We start from the raw sequence: 20,603 nt of genomic DNA, 5'->3' as shown, positions 1-20,603 counted from the left end.
AGCCTCTTGTTTTTCTAATGACACTAGAATCCTTAGCTCCATTTCACAGATGGGACGTCTCTTGGCTCCTGGAGATGGGACAAGCTACCTCCGCATCAGAGCCTAGGGGAGGTCACCCTGATGTTAAGAGCCCTGGGCCCTTCTCAGGTGCCATGGCCTCCTTGGGCGCACTGGGGGCTGCTAAGGAAAACCTACCCTCGCAGGTCGGTGGGGGCGCTGTCCACTGGCCAGGGCCAACGCAGCGGAGTGTGTCCAGGCCCCTCACTCCATAGCCAGGTTGGCACTCAAATGTGCAGCGAGAGCCGTAAGCAAAGACGGCGAGTGGGTGCACACAGTGCATGGCTCCATTGTCAGGTGCTTCCAGGTGCTGACACTGCACGGCTGGAGAGAACAGTGAGGGCAAGCTGAGCAGTGAGGGGGAGAGTGAAGCCCAGGGTGGAGGGCATGGTGGGGAGGGTCAGGGGAGCCCCGCCAGACTCAGCGCCCCTGTCCTCAGCATGGCCTCGCCCCAAGCTCTATCTTAGTGTCCTCTGTTCCTCATGCCTTTATGAACCTATCCCCGCAGGTCTTCTGGTGCCACGCAGAGTTATAGCTGCTACCCCTTGAGAAGATGGCCTTGCTGAAGCTGCTTGAAGGCTGTGAGTTTGGGGGAAGGAAGACCTTTTAATTTTCACCACAGTAAAGTCAGCCTCTTATTTTTCTATTCTGACTGTTTCCTTAGGTGGGATTTACCCAGTCTAGCTCTGCAGCTGGTGGAAGGACAGCTAGATTTTGGCAGTTCTGTCCAGCTTCTGCCTAACATGGCAGCTTTATCTGTAGGCGCAGTGAAGGCAAGGACCGGGTGCAGTGAACCCTATACACCCTGTATGTCCTGAGTCTCCCTATGCACTGGGCTGGGGTAGATGCTGTTTGGAAAGATCTCAACACCTTTGTTTTTCATTTGAAGAAGCAAGTCAAAGTTATCACATTAATAATGCTCAATCCCTAGATCCTCATCATTTTACCCTGCTCACATTGTAACTAAAGGGAAAGGGGGCCCTTTGCAATGTTTTTGCCTGAGACTCAAGAATTAACTCCCCCCTCACTCTACAGATGCAGGATATCATGAAAATCAAGCCACTGTTACTCTGGTTGACAAGTAACAATGATAACTAGACTTTTCCATCTAATGTAGACCTTCATTATTTCTCACATTTTTTAATGAAAAAAGCTCACTGCACCCCATCCCTGAAATTCAGATTGTCAGTGAGGATGGAAAGGAAGAAGTCCACATACCTACACACTGTGGGGGCCCATGTGTCCACATTCCAGAAGCCAAACACCGCAGCTGGCTGGGTCCATTCAGTCGGTACCCTTGGGCGCAGTGGAACGAGCATTGTGAGTTGAAAGAGAAGTTTCCCAGCGGGTGGCTGCAGTTCATGAGCACGTGCTGAGGGAGGACGAATTCTCCACACTCTCTGACTGCGGGGACAAAAGGGCAACATCTTCACTGGAGACTCACAGGCACTGCTGGGTCTGCTGTGAGCCCTGAGCCCTCCCCACTGTCTTCCTGGGTTTCTCACTCAAGCTGCAGGTTTCTTTGTATCACCTGCATCTTGGGAAATGATCATTCTTCACTGGTTTTTACTTCAAACAAGGAGAGCCAGCCTAAAAGGGCTCTCTTTGTCTTGCCTCCTGATCATTTTCCTTTTTCTCTTTGAAATTTTATGAATGAATGTTCTAGAATAAGGTGCCTTTACTTAGACTGTCCAGAGACAGTTGAGTGGAGTGGACAGATGATGGAAAGGGCCCAGGACCAGTCTCTACTCACTGGCACTATTTTAGCCCAAGAACAAGGGCTAAAATAATATCAGCAAGGTGGCCTCACCGTATTCACACTCTGGCCCGTGGAACCCGGGGTGGCAGGAGCAGGTGTAGTTCCCGATGGTCTCGATGCACTCTCCCTGTTTGCTGCAGGACATGTCATGGCACGAGGCTGCATGGGCACAGAAGGGTCAGAATCATGGGCACTCACGGGGGTCGAGGCCAGCTTGGCCTGTCTCAGGCAGGACTGAGCTAGCCAGGCAACAGAGGTCCATTGTCATCTAGAGAGTCAGCCTGCTCCCTGTGAAAGGCGTCCTACTTGATGTCCCGTTTCACACTGCATAGAGTGTTTCCTGTGGGGGGTGCCTGGCCCGTGTGCACAGAGGAACACCTCCATGTGCTACAGCATGGGCTGTGGCTTTCTAAGCAAGGGCCTTCGAGCCTTGTGGCAGAGTTGCTGCATGGAGGACTGGAGCCACGTGGGAGGCAGGGTCACACAGGCCTGCATCCTGGCTTTGCTGCCCACTCACTGTGTGACCAGAGCCTAGTTATTTCTCTGGACTCAGTTTGCCCATTGTGATAGCCGGATCCCTTCAACCTTTTGTTTCCTTCAAATCTATGTCCAACACCATGGGTAGAGGAGCAGAGAGGCCACCGGTGATGTTTAACACGGGTCAAGGCCAAGGGAAACCATCTTCAGAGACGGCGTTGCACCAGTGCCCACGCAGCTGCCCTTCCAGGCCCTCTTCACTATGTCTGTGCCCTCGGGTGAAGAGAAGGGCCAGGGCTTCTTTCCTGCAAGAAGCTATTTCAGTGCCTGCATGTTGTGGAAGGTTCATGTTAGAACTGACACCACGAGGGTGTGGAGAATGTTCTCATTTGTTCTTATTGGTGTTTTTATTTATGGGGTCATAGCTGGGATAAGGTCTGTGGCTGGACTGTTTTCTGGTGGTCATTTCCTCTGCACTGAGCCCCAGCCACACAATGACACCCTTTGTGGTAGACTTCTAGAGGAAATCTATATAGCACATAGAGGGTTGTTAGATCATCTCCATGCTCCCTCTCAATCTGAGAGGCCATGATTCTATAAACTATGCAAGATTCTACAGGAGGAAGTTCCCACCGCAGCCAGTGAGTTTGGTGAGGCTGCACTGAGGCACTGGGAAGGGTTCCAAGCAGAGAGAAGATGCAGGGGCAGCAGCAGCTGGTAGGGAGAGATTCTGTCCACATCCTATTCACCTGACCTTGACCCCGCCAGGGCCTTACCATAGCAACGCCTCTACATCTTGCTCTCAGAACATCCAAGTTGTGCTTTAATTTACCTTCCTAGAGAGTAGCTCTCAATGCGCTAAGAATGAAAACAAAACCAAACCCAGCCGACTTTTTCTCTCCTGTTGCATTTCAGGCTTCCTAGATAGGTTAGCAACTTGCCTATTTCTTTGATATTCAGGGAGGAGAATGATGATGATTCAATGAATAGATCTTTTTTTTTTTTTTTTTTGATAAAATATTCTTAGGTCTAACAAACCTTGGCATTTAGAGATTTATTTCAACAAACTGAAGTTCTTGTTACAGTACAGGACTGTTTTTCCTGTCTCCCACAAAGAACAGAAGGCACCTACACTCTGCCTCTTTGATGGCAAAACACCCATCAATGGTGGCGTCCACCAAGGGCGCTGTGCTGGTGGTGGCCCTCACTTGGATCTGGGTGACATTGTACCACTGAGCACTCAGTTGCTTCTTCCCTTCCTGGCCCCCTACCTTCCCACTAAAGTCTTCCCACTAAAGACCTGAAGACATACTGTTGTTGAAGAGAATCTGTAAAGCATCTGTGCTCCTCAGGCATGCTCTCAAACTGTCCCATGAACATGCAGACTAAGGAACATGGAGGCATCTAACTAACAATACCACCTTTCAAGTCAATGTGAGTTTGATTCTGGCCTCACTATCAACTAGGGGGAACCTTGGTAGACTGTTATGTCTGAGCCTTTCCCTCCTCAGCAAAATAAGAGCCAAGTGGGGCTGACTGATGAGGCTGTCTTGAGGATGAAGGGCAGCTAATGTTCACGAACAAATGACGCCTGAGCAAAACAATAACACCAGGACGTGTTGGCGTTCAGCAGATGTTAGTTACAGCTGTGCCTCTCAGGACGTCTAATTGGCTCTCTGCCCTCTCTCACATAGTGCTCCTGGCGAAGGAGAGCTCTAGGCCTAAAATGTATGAGACTGGTTTCCAGTCCTACCTTTGATTCGTGCTACTCCATTGCCTTAAGAAACTCAAGTCCCCAGAGAATCCACTTCAGTTTTATAATGACAGGGGCAAACTGGATATTAAACTCTCTCTGGTTCCTAACAGCCAGTTTTCTCCACCCCCAAGTCTGTATCTGAGATACCCAATAAAGGGAGTTATCAGTTTGCTCCTTGTTTTCATGCCCCTGACTTTGTGTTTCATGCTGTTGGCTCAGTGGTTACATGGAGCAGTGGGAAAGCGCATTCACTTTAATGGGCAAGTTCAGAGTGAAGCAGGCTTACCTGTGTAGCACAGGGCCCGCTTTCTTTTCCAGCAGGGCTCATCATTCCACTTGCCAGGGGCCGACAGACTCTTGATGTAGATCTCCACGCAGTCCTGGTTGTTCCTCTTGTTGTTGGGCTCATTGTCAGCCCAGTTCTCGGCCTCCTCCGTGAGGGCCTTCTTGGTTCCCACCCAGGTCCACTCATTATTGATCTTTCGGATCCCAATCCAGTAATAAGAACTGAAGTAGGGTATGACGTCATTGAGATGAGCAATCTCATTTTTATTCTGGATAGCCACTAAATCTGTGAAGTGCTTCTGGCAGAATGCCCTGGAATAATTCCATGAGTATGCTTTTATACTGTAATTATAGGTCCATGCTGCCACTTCCTTCTGATTTGTTAGCTCTGGAGTGAAGAACAATGAGGACCAGATTAGCATCCCTAACTGGAGCAGGCTGTGGTCTCAAGTACACTGTGAGTAGTCAGATGAATTCCTGTCCAGAAGATGAATACCAATATTTTATGTCTAATGTAGTTATTTTAGGAAAAAAGAGTGGTTTCCATATTTCATTTTAAAGTATATATGGAATCAGATTAGGAAAATGTCCTCTTCTTAAGATTCTTAATGTTAAAGATTTGAAATCAGAAGATGGTAGAGTTGGAAGGGAATTTAAAGGTCAACTGATTTACTCCTTTCCTTTTATAAATGAAGGACACATATTAAGTAATTTGTCCAGGCCCAAATTAAATGATATGTAAAATACGTGACGGAAGGTCCTACTCCTTTTCACGTGGGAAATAAGATGCTCAGCAGTCTAGGACTCCCGCTGGCCCAGCCTCATTGCCTCACGTTCACTTTCTTAGCCTTCTCACCGCTGCTCCTGATCCTGGCTGCCCTGTGCTCTTACACCTGGCAAACTATACCCCCACCTCCCTTGACTTCCCTGGGGGCTCCAGGTTTCTTCCTCAGGCCCCACTTCACCTCTTGCTGTGTGTTGCAGTGTCTGTGCTCATGCTATGGTCCTAGGGGCTAGATTGAGAATCCCTAATAGTGGTACATTTTTTTCTAAATTTTTTGTTTTTAGCTCTGGGTTCTTGGCACTAAGCACAGAGGTTGGCTTAATAGGCTTTTGGTAAATTTACCTGTTGAACAAGTGGCACAGAAGCTTGTTCCAGAGCCAGGTTTAGAAAGAAGGTCTCCTGGTTTGTAATCTCACACTCATTCCACTCTGCTTGGCTGTACTTTTGCATAAATCACTCTGCCTCCTCCATATCTGCTTACCCCTTTCTCAGAACTGCTTGTGATATCACTTCTTGGTGACTGCTTGTGATATCCAGTGCAGTAAAGACTGTGCCCTTCAGAAGCTTGAAGGCGCTGTGATGCACAGCATTGTTATTGTGGCCTGCGGGAGCTCGCGGGGCAGCCAGGGCCAGTTCCCTTGTGAGGTGTACAAGGCAAGCAATCAGCCCTGGAAATGGCTCCTTTTCCTGTTTATAAGGCCTTGTTTCTCTGCTGCCTGCGTGAGGGCCAGCACATTTCTTCCTCACTCCCTGACACCACCGCTATGGCATTGTGAAGATTTGACTCTGATAGAGCATCATGGCTTCCTGGACTCTAAGCCTTATGGAGTTGAATGTGTTAATATCACGTATTAAAACATTTTCTTTGACTTTAAACAAAATTATTTTTAAAAAATTTCAGACATGTTTGTGGGTCACTGAAAGTATTGTGGGCCTGTGCCTACCATGCCTAACATTGGACCATCGTGGATGTATGTTTACGTTGTTTCTGGTGCCTTGCCCACCAGGTGTGTGATGATGGTGGGTGCATTTTTCCTCCAGGAATCTGGGCTGGGACAGAGTCCCGTGCTTCACAACTGACTGCAGTCCTTAACTTCTCCCCTTTGGCTCTGGGCTCTACCCTATCACTCAGGGCCAGGTGAAGAGTCAGCCTCACCAGAGATCAAAGCACTGAACCAGAGGAGTTGGGCAGCTCCGAGGATCACTCTCTGAGACCTCAGGATCCAGATGGCTTTTACGCAACTGGCCTGAAACAAGAAAAGGAAACTTTCTTTTAGTACCGTATACAACCAATATGACCAAAAAATTTAGTTAGTAATTGTGTTGAGATGATCCTATTGCCTTTGGGAAAGTGGTCCAAGCCCTCTGCTTCCTTCCTAGTTTTCACTGTTCAGCAACCCTAGATAAACACTCTAAAAGACTGAAGGAGAGCTCACTTCTTCATTCATTCAAGAAATAGTCATTGAGTAACGACTTCATGATGCCAATATTTTTCTTTTAAGGTACATTTTTAATATGCATGTGAGAAAAAAATACTTGAAGTGTGAATGTTGCAGTCATTATTATTATGCAGTAATATTCCTTTCAGAACTGGCATGCCATTCCCAAGAACAATAGGAAATCATGCAAGAACTTCTTGATCCTCACATAAACTCTCTAACCCACAGTTTGATTCACAGAGCAACATATTGTGTTGTTATGTGATCTGTTTTATCTCCTTGCTTTACTCTTTCAGCATGTATTCATAATACTACATGATGATTACACATATATATAATACATACATATTATATGTACATACATATATATACATATATATAATATATACATATTATATATACATATATATAATATATACATATTATATATACATATATATAATATATACATATTATATATACATATGTGTGTATATGTTTTATATATATTTTATATATATATTACACATATATATAATATATATATAAAATAAGCCTACTCCCCTTGGATCTGTAACAACTATTATTTTTCATGGGCTTTCTTCTGTTAAGATTTTATTAAATCTGTTAGCATTTAAAAGTTTTTTTGGACAAGTTCTGGAAATGCTCATATTCCCCAACTTCCTCATATTGTACTTGAACGTCCCACAAGCTTGGAGCATCTAAGCAACATTCTCAGAACCGTAGCAGCAGAGACTGACTTTGGAAGGAGAGCTCCGTCCACTCCACTTTTTGCCTTCATAAACCTCCAGGCTTCCAAACCCATGCTGCACTGCTGTGGTGGGCAGGAGAGAGTGTGAGGTGACCAAGCTGATCTGGGTACCAGTATTTCTCCTGAGCCGCCATCACTTCCACCAACATAAGAACATAAGAACGCATTTTGCTGTACCATTGCAGCTCTACTGCTCTTCCAGTCAAATCGTCACCTAAAACTCCTCCTGTATAAAAATTCTGGATTAACACCGACCATGCTGGAGCGACACCAATGCCTGTGTGAGGGACAGTGTGGGTGGTGTGTGTGTGTGTGTGGGCACTGTGTGTGTGTGTGTATGTGTGCCTGGCCAGATACTGGGAAGGATACACTCACACAATGCATATCTCCAGATAGTGGGTCTGTCATGTATGAAAAGCCTGGTGCTTTCCATCGATGGATTTCTGAATATTGGCTTTGATAAGTATTTATCAAATTATTTTGTGTTCTTGTAAACCAGAACACTAATCAGCTGACTTCTGCAGGACCCATGATCAAATGCTGAGAAACATGTTTATTTGCACAGAAAGCATGGTGATATTCCCTTCAGGGGGGTTTAAATACACTGAGTGTTCTCCAGATTGTGTTGTATCACCAGCTACTATTAGTACTATGTTTCCATTGAATACCTGCCAAATACTATTCCCAGCGCTATAGCAGAACTCTTCAGCAGGGGCATACAGCAAGGGGAGCATCAATCTGGATGGAGATCTTGATTTCCACATGTGTGCTTTCCTGAAACCAGTCTGCCCAAAAGTACACCCTCCTCCCACTTTACAAAGGAAAAGTAGGCACTAGTCTAAGGTCTGTGTACTGTGAGGCCTGCTCCAAGATGTAAAAGAGATTGGCATGATAGTGACAGTGCAGTGTCTTGGCATGGAAAATAAGACTTGATGCATCAAATGACTGCCTAGCAAATCCTTTTCGAGTCTGGTGGTTTCCATTTCTTGTCCTTCAACAACTTTGAGGGAGGATCCAGCTAAGCTGTCAGCTTTGACTAAGGTCTGATAATAAATCACTATACAATTTGGGAGACATAGCTTAGAAGGAGTTCAAAAAATTGAGAGGCATTGCTATCATTAGACTTCCATTTCCCTTTGTCACTCAAGCAAATGAGATTTTCCAGTGTTAAAATCCTTGAAAATGAAATAGAGAATTAGGATTGATGCTGAGCTTTTCTGTTTCTGGAAGTAGTATTCATCTATGGATATGTGAACCAACAGCAAAAAAGCTCTTTTCATCTACAGATGCATATGCAATAACTTTCAAATACACAAGTTTAAGTTACTTATCAAAATTCATAACATATATATGCTAGTTTATTTACTTGTGTATTAAAAGTAATTGTCATGCTAATTTTTAAAAAATTAACCTGTGGAAACTTAGGGCTTCAGAAGATAAGTCTTTTAAATTTTGATTTATTATGTTTCTGTTTTTGCAAACAGCATGATAAAGTAATCAAGAGAAGATTTCCAACTTAAAAATATACTGAATGAGGTTACAATTCTACACAAGAAATGGAACAGAAATAAATATTTAAGAAGAGAAAATGAATAATATAAAATTTCTTGTTTTAAGATCCTGTTCATTGTTTAAGTGGGGAGGGTTATCTGATCACTGTTATTTAGTTACATTGGATAAAGTGTGGTCTAACAGGTTTTCTGGAAGGTCAGTTTTTACAATATCTTGAAATCAGTCTTTTAAAATTCATGAAGAAGGACGCCAACTCTCCTCTCAGAAAGGCGGAAGTACCACACAGTTTCCTAGAGTAGTTTTGGAGGCTCTGGAGCAAAAGCGCTGCTGCTAAGGGCACAGTAAGGTCAGCTTCGCCCAGGCCTGGGCCTTGCTCTTGAGCCTGAGCCAGCCTTCTGCTGGCGCGGACAGAAGCAGACTGGAAGCACTGTATGTGCACTTTGGAAGTGGTTCTTCTCCCCAGCAGAGTGTTTCTGGGGTTTCTCTAGCTCTGGGGCTAAGTCAGGGGAGTGTGGGGGAGACTGAGTAGGCAGGGCTCCCCATTTCCTACCACCATGCCCAGATCTACTCACTGCTTCCCGACCTAACTTGTTTGTTTAAACCTTTAAAGGAGTTTGTTTTAAACAAAATTTCCTCAGCAGTTCTCTACAAGAGGAAAAAGAGAGAAAGAGAGAAAGAGTAAGAGAGAGCGAGCACACAAGGACCCTAGTTTTAAGCATTTTCAAGTTTTAGATGACGGGTAAATGCTTCTGATGGAGGAATGACCTCCAAGAAAGAGTGGAAGTCGACGTGCACCCCCTAGTGCAATATGACCATTCACTTCTGTTTCTTTTAATCACCAAAACGCCAAGGCTCATTCTCATAGATCATTTCAGAGCCGTGGGAGATCGTGAAGATCACTGCCAATCAATTTAACATTTCACTGGTCCACTTCCGTAGGTCTTTTGCACTGCGAATGCTCAGGATGGGGTTAAATGGTTTGCCCAAGCTGGCTCACCTGAATGAACGTACCTAACATAGAGATTCTTACTCTCACAGGGCTCATGAACTTTGGAAACAGTCAGGATTCTTCAAAGAAGTGCACTTGCAATTTTCTAGACACTTTCAGAAGGTTCGTGGGCCCACTGATTGTATCCATGTTTAATGGACCCCAAGTTCACATCTCTGTGTTGACCATAAGGCAGCCCCTTGACCCAGGGGCGGCCGATGGGTATTATGTGTGGGTTTGGAGGATGGTGATGCTTGGGTATCTTCCACGAGTAGCACTCTTCCTCTGAAACCACGCAAATATGCTCCTGCTCTACAGTACAGTTTCCAGGATGGTGCTGAGTAGGGCGCTGAAGAGTTAAGGGCTCTGGCCTGTTACTAAGCAAAATGTGTTGAAACAAGAGGAAATGCCTTTCCAGGAGAAGCAGCCCCATGCTCTGCTAATCTTTAGTGCTCTCTGGCAGCCTGGTTCAGGCTGGAAGTTGCTGGAAAGGAGTCTGAGAGCGGGTCATTAGAATAACATCCTGTGCCTTTGTAAACCTTCATTAAGCACCATGGTCATCTTTAATGTTACTTTCTGAAAGAACCAGAAGTGATTGCAAGGTAAAGAGGGGACAAAGCAAGTGTTTTCCCCTCCACCTCCCCTTTCCTAGAAAAGGGGAACCAGAGGCCAGTAGGCGTCCTATGGTTTTCCACATGGCCTGCAAAGCTGGCCAACGTGGCTCCACAAAAGGGCTCCTGCTCACTCGTTGGCCCTGTAGACCACAGCTCTGCACATGTGGAGAAAGGGTTAATGTCCTTCCTTGACCTCTGGCCATCTGCCCAGATTCAGCCTGTCTTCTCTCCTTGCTCTGCAGCTGAGCGTTCTTGACTTCCTTGCCTCCCCTTTACCCTTCAGCCACTGCCCCTCCAGTCTACCAGACTGCTTTTTTTTTTTTTTTTTTTGGCTTAAGTAATAAACATTTATTGAGAATTCCTGGTACAGTGGTTATCTCCTCCCACCTTGAGGGCGGGAACAACAGTGTAGGAAACCACTGAGAAATCACAAACTGTCCCAACACCCCTGGCCAACACAGGAGGAAGAAACTCATTCCCCTAAATAGGGTTGATCTTCAGTCTTCCTCAATCCACGAGGGCTCAAGAGGATGGGCACAGAGGGGACCATCACATGATATTGGGATGGGGTGTGCTGGACCCCTACCTGGTTCCTCAAAAACCTGTGGAGAAACACAGCTGCTTCTCCCTGGGGGTAGAGTTTTGCTCATCAGGCTCATTTCTCACCCGTGGTGAGGCTGTCAGTTCCCGGGTGAAACTTTCATCCCGTAGGTTCAGCACAAGGCTCTCAGCTGTAAGATAGATAGGATTTTGTGATGTGGCGATCATCTTGGAGATGTTCTGGGCTGGCATATCTTGCGAAGCTTCACAGAGCCAGGATTTTTGCTCAGGGCTCCTCCAAGCATCTTGGCAGCCTCTGCCTCACCCTCAGCCCGCACGATTTTCTGCTGTTGTTCCAGTTTTGCTTTTTCCACCAAGAACTGGGCCTGCTGGGCTTCCTGCTGGGCCACTTGTTTGGCTTCTACAGCAGCTGTGTACCCCTGGCTAAAATTCAGCTCTGTGATGGCTACATCATCCAGGATGAGGCTGAAATCCTTGGCCCTTTCTGTCGGCTCCCGTCGGATCAACAGGGATACCTGAGCCCTCTGGGTGATCAGCTGTGAGGCATTGAACTTGACCACCACACTCTTGAGCACCTGGTTGACAATGGATGGCAATACTCGCTCCTCATAGTCTAGCCCTAGGCGCTGGTACATTCTGGGGAGCTCTTGGGTATTGTGGGTCCAGACAGCACGCGCAGGGAGATGTTCACCATCTGCAGGTCTTTGGAGCCTGTCCGGGAGATTTTTCCGGGTCTGGCCCGAATGTCATAGATAATGGGGTACTGGAACCAGGGAACCCTGAAATGAAGGCCCTCGGCCAGAATGGTGTCCTGCTGTACGCCACCGGTCCAATTAAAGAAGATGGCTCTGTGCCCGCCTTCCACAGTGAACACGGATTGGCGGACGCCATAGGCCACAACGCTGGCCCCCAGCAGCAGCTTCAGCACCATGCCCATGCCCCGAGGCCCGGTGGGCAAGCGTCCCGCTAAGTCTTTCAAATTCTGGGCCATATCTGATTCTGAGGGCTGTGGCACCTGAGGTCAGGAGTGGGTGCCCGCCCGTCTCTACCTGACTCCAGTTTGGAGATCACAACCAGCACACGAGGGATTAGAGCGGCAGCGCTCACTCGCGGGAGCCAGACTGCTCTTTTGAATGTCATCACTAACATCCTAATTGCCAAACCAAATGAAGATTAGCTACACTTATCTTCCTTGACCTTTCCGTAGCAATATATGCTATTGACTACTTCCTTTTGCTTACAGTGCTGCCCTTGGCTCTTCTCTGGATACTTATCTAATGTCTTGAGCAATTTTTTCAAGTCTTCTCTGAATTCACCCCGCCTCTGCCTTCATTTGCAGAGGTAATTTTCCTCAAGTTCCTGCCTTCCCAACCATATTCTCTTCTTATTCTTCTCTTTTCCTTAGGCCTCCTTATGGTCTTGTTTGTGAAAGGACCCCAATCAGCATCTCCATTTCTGTTCCATCTCTGAACATGAGATCCACAACCAAATGCAAAGTCACCATTTGGGCACAACTGGAGGAACAGCTGGCAGAGGCTTCTCAAGAGCAAGAACTAGGACTAGGTCTGAATCCCCTACCCATGGTAGAGTGACTAAGTTAATAAGCTTGAATGGGTAAACGGATGAATGGATAAAGGAAAGAATAATAGCAAGGGAATAACTGAAAAAGGATGGAAATGTGCTACCTAGGAGAACATTGGGACTGACACCTTGTCACATTCTGTTTGTCTGTGAGAGAAACAGGACATGATGGCTCACTCTCAGACATCCCATGTGAGAGATCATGAGCAGGACTTTTAATTCCATGTAGGTTGGAAGTGGGGAGAAGTGGAGGAGAAGTCAGGTAGGGAGGGCTGTTCACAGGGGTACATCTCAGGAAGTCTGGAGGTGAAGCGAACCTTAAAAGTGGAGGTGCAGAGAGAGAAATCAGCCTGATCCTCTGCATGGGTGTGAGTCTGAAAGGCTCCAGCAACCACAGGAGGCTCATAAAGGATGTACGCTCTTGTAACAGAAAAGGCTCCCCATCTCCTGCCACAAAGACCCAGAAGTCTCCATCGAGTGGAAGCGGAGAGGAAGGACCAAGAATCTTTCTCTCGTCTGAACCCTTCATATCAATCTGTCATTAAATCCTCATGACTTCATTCTAGTAAGAGACTTGGTCATTCTCTAAACTGCCACTCAATGACAAAAGCATTAGCTCATATGTTAATATTTCTTCCCTGGACCAGATCAATCTTCTTCTAATTGGCCTCTGTTTCCTCCAGATCAACTATCTCCATGTTTTTCTCCAAAATGCAATCAGAATGATATTTCTATACAAAAGTATGAGTATATTGTTTCACTACTTAAAATTCTTCAGTTGTTCCTGGTGCATAAGCAAGACATGCAAACCTTTCAAGAGCACACATGCAAGACCATTCCAGGCTTGCCTCTTCCCATTTCTCTATTCTCGTCCCCTATCATTACCCCTCAATCACTCCCTGCCTCCTCACAATCCTACGATTCATTTATAATAAAGCATCTTGTAATTTACAGAATGTACTGCGTGCTTCCTGTTCTTATGTCCAGCCCACCATCTCCATCTGCATCTGCCCAGCTCCCTAAGTTCATATCTCCACCTCCAAGGAGCTTTGCTAGCACAGCAACCTCTTTCTCCATACCCAAAGAGGTGACCCTTGTTTCTGACTATACTTTTTCCCATTATTTATTTCAACAACTATTGATTAAGTGCCTAAAATATATTAGGTACTTTTCTAGGGATCAGGGTTAAAATGATGAAAACAGACATAATTCCTGTCCTCATATAGTCGGTGTCAATGTACATTCTATTCAGGGAGACAATGAAACAAGCCCAAGAAATACACAAGAGTACTAAACAATAAATATGAAAATGCAAGACAGAAATTAGTGGTAGGCAGAGAATTAAAGTGGGGTTCTGTGATAGAGTGAGTGATGGGTTATGTAAGACCGCGAGATCAGGCAGACCTCTGAGAAGTGACGGTTACGCTGACAGCAGAATGACCAGGAAAAAATTTAAAAACCTATCCAGTGAGAAGCAGGAGGAAGAGCATTAAGGCAAATGAAGGAGCAAATTCAAAGTCCATGGTAACATGGGACCAAAGGGTGAAGTGTTCAAAGAATGTGGATACGTTAGCGTGACTGGAGTGGTGTGCGTAATGGGGAGAATACACGAGAAGGTAGTTGACCCATCAGTCACTCCAGGCTTTGGAAGCCAAACGGGGGGACGAAATCCTATACCAAGTGCAATAAGAAGCCAGGGAGAGTAGTGATGTAGTCTCATTGATGTTGAAAATGATCGTGTCCTAGAGGTTAATTGAAAAGGTAGTTTGGGGCCAAATCTTGTGGGTCTCAAATACCAGTTGCAAAAGGAATCTAATCGTAGGGTTCTTAACTGAGAAATGTGGTATTTTTAATAAATTAGAAGAAGGAAGGCTGAGCTACAAAAAAGGAGGCTATTCCAATGGTCCCAGCAGAAGTTAGAGGGCCTGACTTGGGCTGCGTCTCTGGAAATGCAGTGAAGGAGGAGGATATGAGAGTCACTGAGGACACAGAGCTATACAACCTGTTGGTGGCAAAGCTCAGATGTTACAAGGTTTTACAACTGTTATAATATTAATTCCCTTGAATTTCTGGTTGTTGGTGGTAGTGATGGTGTGGCACAGATATTAGTGGCCCCAGCTTAACTATAGAAAATGAAACACGGTGAGGAAATAGGTTGTCTCTAAGCCAAACAGTAAGGTGCATTTAAGACAGCAAAGGTCAGGACATCCACACCTAGAGTCGAGGCACAGTTAAATTAGATTACTCCCTGCCGTTATACAGAGTGAAATGTTAGTGTTAAAAATGAAACAACATACTTAAATTTTAAATTAAAATGTACTTTGAACCATAGCTGGGTTACCTCCCTAAAAAATAAAGGATTTGCTCTGCATTTGACTTTGTTAACTTTCTCCTTTGCTTTTCCTTCAGAGGGGTCAGACACCAAGAAGACAATGTAACGAATGTCATTTATGAAACCAACATGTACCTACTCTCTAGGGTTAGGTTAGGGTCTTTTCTCTGTAACACCTGCTACATAGTAAAGTCACTTTGATTTTTGAGGATTCCACTAATGAACTTCCAGATAGAGAAATCTGAAGATGCACATTCTAAGCCCAATAGAATGTGAACCAGTTCATTACATTGTGAAAAACAGATCATGGAAAGAAAAGTAAAACCTGGAAGCCACAGACCTAAGATGATTAAAAGGTATGGAGGAAAGGGAATTGAGACCTGCTCCTTAGCTCACTAAAGCCTTGGTCAACCTCGGAAAACTGAATTATAAATTCCCAACCAAGAGCTTCTTTTCTTAGATCTGTTTGAAATTACTCCCCTCCCGCCAGATAAACCTTAACTTCATTTTTTCAGGTCCGAGGAGTTAATTAAAGCCATTCTCAACATGATTCAGAACTTACACAGGCATTCTGAGGTTCCTGACAAACTAAGCACCAAACAAGCTTGGGGGGAAAAGGAAGAGGACTTTTATGAAATAGTAAAGCAATTCCAGGGGTGGAGTCCTTAGCTCTTCTTTTTGGGGTTCCAGCCTAGTTGCAGGATGTCAGTGGAGAAGCTTCTGAGCTTTAGCATAGGAGGCAATGTAATGGGGTTTTTCTGAGATCCACACAGAGGTCGGGAATCTCCTGTGGTTGTCTATAAAGTTTGGTTTTTTTTTTTTTTATGTGGATGTTAGTATTTTCATCTGGGAAGAAGAACTGTAGCTTCCATCAGAATCTTAAAGAAATCCCTGATCCAATATTGTTATATCTTTGAAATAAAGGAAAGCATCAAAGAGAACAGAAGGGAGAGGGGAAGAGCTGTTCTTTCAAGCTGATAAGTTCAGACATGACATGCAGAAATTAGACAGAAGTAAGCCACATTCTTATGTCATTGTGGTTCAAACTTAGGGCAGGCTCCAAGCCCTTCCTTCTTGAGAATCTTCATCGTCCTCTTTTCCCTGGTTCCCCCAATGCAGAAACCCTCATTAGGAGCCTTGAAAAGCATGTTATAGTAAAGAAGAGAGGTGGATGGATCAGTTATAAGCACAGCTTTCTTCTTTAGTCCCATAGAAAATATCCAAAGTAAACCAGTCTGGTTCCTCCCTAGCCACTAACTGTAGGACTTTGGATTCTGAGACTATGTGGGATACCCCAATAAATTGGGGGTAAAATTGGAGGTAGCCAAAACATGTTTTTATATCTAGAGTGACATTTCTGACTTCACAATGCCCATTTATCTTTGAATCTTCCATGGACCCCAAACTCCACTATACATCAAAAAATTTGCTTTTAATAATAGCTGACATTTTCTAATCACCTATATGGCAGGCTCAGATGTAAATGCTATTCATTGTAATATTATTTAATCTTCATGATGACACTACAGAGTACTAGACACTACAGAGTACTACAGTGTATTATTATATCTACTTTATAGAGGAGAAAACCCGAATCACTAGCTGGATAGACTCTTGGGGTAGAAATTGAAACCAATTTCAAATCAGTCCGGGAAAACTCCTTATGCTCAGAGAAAGAAAGAAGACTAGAGATTAGAAACCATTCAATTGTAGGCTTTCCATGGGGCACTTGCTTAGCCTTCCATTTATCCCAAAGAGAGAAGCAGTCCTGGAAAAGGAGATGGCACGTTCACCAAGATCTACTCCCAGAGGGTCCCTGCGAGTTCTGGTGCATAGAACAGCAGCTGTGGAGCCAGGGGACAGACTGAGATCCTGACACCAAGCCTGACAGTGTAGCTTTAGGTAAAACACCAGTCTCCATAAGCCACACGGCTTTTATTTGTACAATGGAAGTAACCGCCACTAATCAGGATGTTGGGACGGTCAAAGTGGACGGCAGGTTTAGAAATGCCTGCAAACCCCGATAGGCTGTTCACCATAAAACTCCACGGCTACTGCTCTTCCTCCCTTCTGAACCTTTGCTTCCCCAGTTCAGCCCCAAACCACTTCAACTCATCGACTTCCCACACAAAAGAAAAGTGAACTTACCATCTCCTCCGCGGCTCTGCTGGCTTTTTGCCTCTTGTCCAGCCCAGACTTCTTATAGTCTCGCTGCCTTCCCTCAGCGTCAAGCTGCTTAGAAATACAACTTCCTATTTGCTTTCCAGAAATTTGCCATAGACTTTCTCGTGAAGTCAGAATGATGATAATGCAGGGGCAGTGTGGCAGCTTGGCCATTAGGAGTTACCAAGGGGCAGGGGTCACCCCGTCCGTGGAGATGGTCTGGAGGCAGGGGCAAGTGTGACTCACTCCTGGACATCCCAGGCTGAGCAATGCAGGAACAGACTGCATCCCCGGAGCAGGTTTCCTTTGATTACAATGTGAGTCCCAAGGTAAGGTCACGCATCTGGGAGACTTCTGTATTAATCATAAAGTCCTAGTGTCGATTCCAGTTATTGTGAAATTCCAGGGAGTGATTATGATCACAGCAGACTTCTGAGGGAACAGAGCAAAAATAGAGTCAAAAAATAATTAGATAGGAAAGGAGAAATCCACTGAGGGATTTTTGGTGCTTGGAGAAGATTGTTGGAAACAGTTTTGAAATGACATAAAACAGATACAGACCGTTTGAAAGGAACTCTGCTTCTTTTACTGGGATTGGGGAGGGAAAATGATTGGGTATGAAAATGGAATGGCTGGTATTTCTCTTCCCATGGAGTGTGTGGGCCCAAATGACTGTTGGCACAACCGGTAAACTGCCGGAGACTCATCTTGTCTCCACTTCTGACTATCCATTAGGCAAAGGAAACTTTCTACACCTTTGTTTTCCTAAATGTGAATCAGAGTGATAACAGTAGAACGTACCTTACAAGGTTGTTGTAGGATTAAATGCGTTATTGCATGGAGAGGGCTTGCAATAATGTCAAGCACACAGTTGGCACTCAAGAAACGTTGGTCATTATTCTTACTTTTCAGACTGCTCTCAGACAGCAAAATCAAGTATCAAGTATTTAGTATTAAGTCAAAAAACTGCAACTCCAATTTGTCCTCTGGGGGTTCTAATTATTTAGTAATGAGTGATATCCTTTATTCATTCCATGATTGACTCAGCATGCAAATTGGCACCTCTTGTAGATTTAAAAAATGGAATAAAGTGGAAAAATCTGGAAGAAGGTCAGAAGGTAAAGATTAATTGAGGACCATGAGGCCAGATTTTCACTTCTTATTTTGAGACTGAGAAAAAGGGATAAGTTACATTTTTGCAGCAAAAAGGCTGACAAAGGAGGTGGTCATGAAGAATGACTTTAGAGGAGCAAGGAAGCTGAGGGAGGGGAAAGAATGGGGACTCCAAGGCAGCACAAGAGGGATCAGGAGATCAGACTGCAGAGCAGACTGGAGGCCGCACCTCCTGCCAGCTCTGGGAGCTCTGTGTGTCTGTCTCCGCAGCCCCGTGAATACATCAGGGTGGTAGTCACCAAAGACATTGGAGCGTTGGGACAATTAAATGAATTTAACATGTTTGGGACAATACCTGCCATGCTGTAAATGCAATGCTAGCTTTATATAGTATTAGTACTTAATTCCAGTAATATTTATATGAAACTTGCCTCGATCTTACTCATTCTTAGTTTTGCTTTCTAACCCCTTTTTTTGTCATTGAGATACACACACACATATATCTTAATGTATGTATATATATGTATATACACATATACATACAATATATGTATATACACATACATGTATGTCAGTGTATGTATATGCATATGTACATGTGTATATTCATATATTCAGTTAGGGATGAGGGAAGGTGTTATATTAAATGATAGGTTCTTGTTAATAATATGCTTATAAGTTCAGTAATATTTAATTATAGTGAGTATGAGGAAAACAGAAAGAGATCGCTATAGAAATGATGTCAGATGGTGAACTACAAGATATCAGCCTTTGTGCCCTGCACCTCACACAAATATAGACAGCCACAAACCAGAATATATCGGGAGGTCTCTAAACTCATTTAAAAATCTTCAACACCACAATGGAGAAAAAAACAAACAAAAACAGCCTATCTCACTGGTGAGATCAGCATATTTGAAGTGTCTGGACACAGCTAGGAACAAGAAGAAAGGCAGAGACTATCAGGATCAGCCATGGTGGCCCTCGGGATCTAATCCCCAGAGTACACTGGCATCCCCAGGCCCCCAAGCTGTGGCTACTCTGTAAGAGCCCAATGGAACGTATCGCTCCATCAAAGCCAACCTCTAACGTCCAGAATTAGTGCTGCTCTTCCAAATGCTTACTGCAAGGCAAAAAGAAACAAAAAAATCAACAAACCACCATCTAAGGAACACAATAATTTCCCAGGAGGGTACCTGAAAGGTATGAAATACTATGGACTGCACCACAAAGAATAAAAAATAATTATTTCCAAGAATCTCAGAAACATAGAAGAGAATGAAGTAAGACAAATTGACGAAATCAGAAAAGCAATAAATGGCAAAATGAGAAATTTAATGGAGAGACTGAAAGCATAAAAAGATTCTGGTGCTAAAACTCAACTCAAAATGGATTAAGGACCTTGGAATCAGACCAAAGACTCTGCAGATTATAGAAGAAAAAGTAGGCCCTGATCTTCAACATGTCGGCCTAGGACCAGACTTCCTCAACAGGACTCCCATAGCACAAGAAATAAAAGCAAGAATCAATAACTGGGATAGATTCAAACTAAAAAGCTTTCTCTCAGCAAAGGAAACTATCAGTAATGTGAAGAAAGAGCCTACAGAGTGGGAGAATATCTTTGCCAATCATACTTCAGATAGAGCACTAATCTCCAGAATCTATAAAGAACTCAAAAAACTCTACACCAACAATACAAATAATCCAATCGACAAATGGGCTAAGGAAATGAACAGACACTTCACAGAAGAAGAGGTACAAGCAATCAATAAACATATGAAAAAATGTTCAATATCTCTAGTAATAAGAGAAATGCAAATCAAAACCACCCTAAGATTCCATCTCACCCCAACTAGAATGGCGATTATCAAAAATACAAGCAACAGGTGTTGGCGAGGATGTGGGGAGAAAGGTACACTCATACATTGCTAGTGGGGCTGCAAATTAGTGCAGCCACTCTGGAAAGCAGTGTGGAGATTCCTTAGAAAACTTGGAATGGACCCTCCATTTGACCCAGCTATCCCACTCCTTGGCCTATACCCAAAGGACTTAAAATCAGCATACTACAGAGATACAGCCACATCAATGTTCATAGCTGCTCAATTCACAATAGCCAGACTATGGAACCAACCTAGATGCCCTTCAATTGATGAGTGGATAAAGAAACTGTGGTATATATACACAATGGAATATTACTCAGCCATAAAGAATAACAAAATTATGGCATTTGCAGGCAAATGGATGAAATTGGAGAATATCATGCTAAGTGAGATAAGCCAATCTCAAAAAGCCAAAGGACGAATGATATCGCTAATAAGTGGAGGATGACACATAATGGGGGGGAGGGAAGGGTTAGAGTTAGGGTTAGAGTTAGGGTTAGGGAGGGGGGCAAGTATGGAGGAAGGAAGTACTGTATAGAGGGTAAAGAGGG

The 20,603-nt window shown here is 44.3% G+C and overlaps 1 protein-coding gene and 1 pseudogene across 3 annotated transcripts in view; both read right to left on the bottom strand.

Moving 5' to 3' along the window:
- LOC306641839 (P-selectin-like) overlaps positions 1–17,598 on the bottom strand; it is a 39,127-nt gene extending 21,529 nt beyond the window's left edge. Inside the window, exons 1-6 of one of the 2 annotated variants that reach the window (XR_013758306.1) lie at positions 17,045–17,598; positions 6,275–6,365; positions 4,336–4,722; positions 1,868–1,975; positions 1,276–1,461; positions 196–381 (exon numbers count right to left, since the gene is read on the bottom strand). Coding sequence is in view for 1 of the 2 variants with exons in the window: in XM_079107114.1 (XP_078963240.1) it covers positions 196–381; positions 1,276–1,461; positions 1,868–1,975; positions 4,336–4,722; positions 6,275–6,365; positions 17,045–17,233 (1,147 nt within the window). In the remaining variant the exon portion in view is untranslated. The remainder of the gene's footprint in view (positions 1–195; positions 382–1,275; positions 1,462–1,867; positions 1,976–4,335; positions 4,723–6,274; positions 6,366–17,044) is intronic. The other variant, XM_079107114.1, reaches the window with a different exon arrangement.
- LOC306642059 (prohibitin-2-like) lies at positions 10,732–12,265 on the bottom strand (annotated as a pseudogene). Its single transcript has one exon. The product of its transcript is annotated as a prohibitin-2-like (transcript).
- Positions 17,599–20,603: the final 3,005 nt, after the last annotated feature.

Source organism: Sciurus vulgaris (genome assembly GCF_902686455.1).
Source record: "Sciurus vulgaris genome assembly, chromosome: 12".
Classification (NCBI taxonomy): Eukaryota; Metazoa; Chordata; class Mammalia; order Rodentia; family Sciuridae; genus Sciurus; species Sciurus vulgaris.
This window is presented reverse-complemented; position numbering and strand designations above follow the sequence as displayed.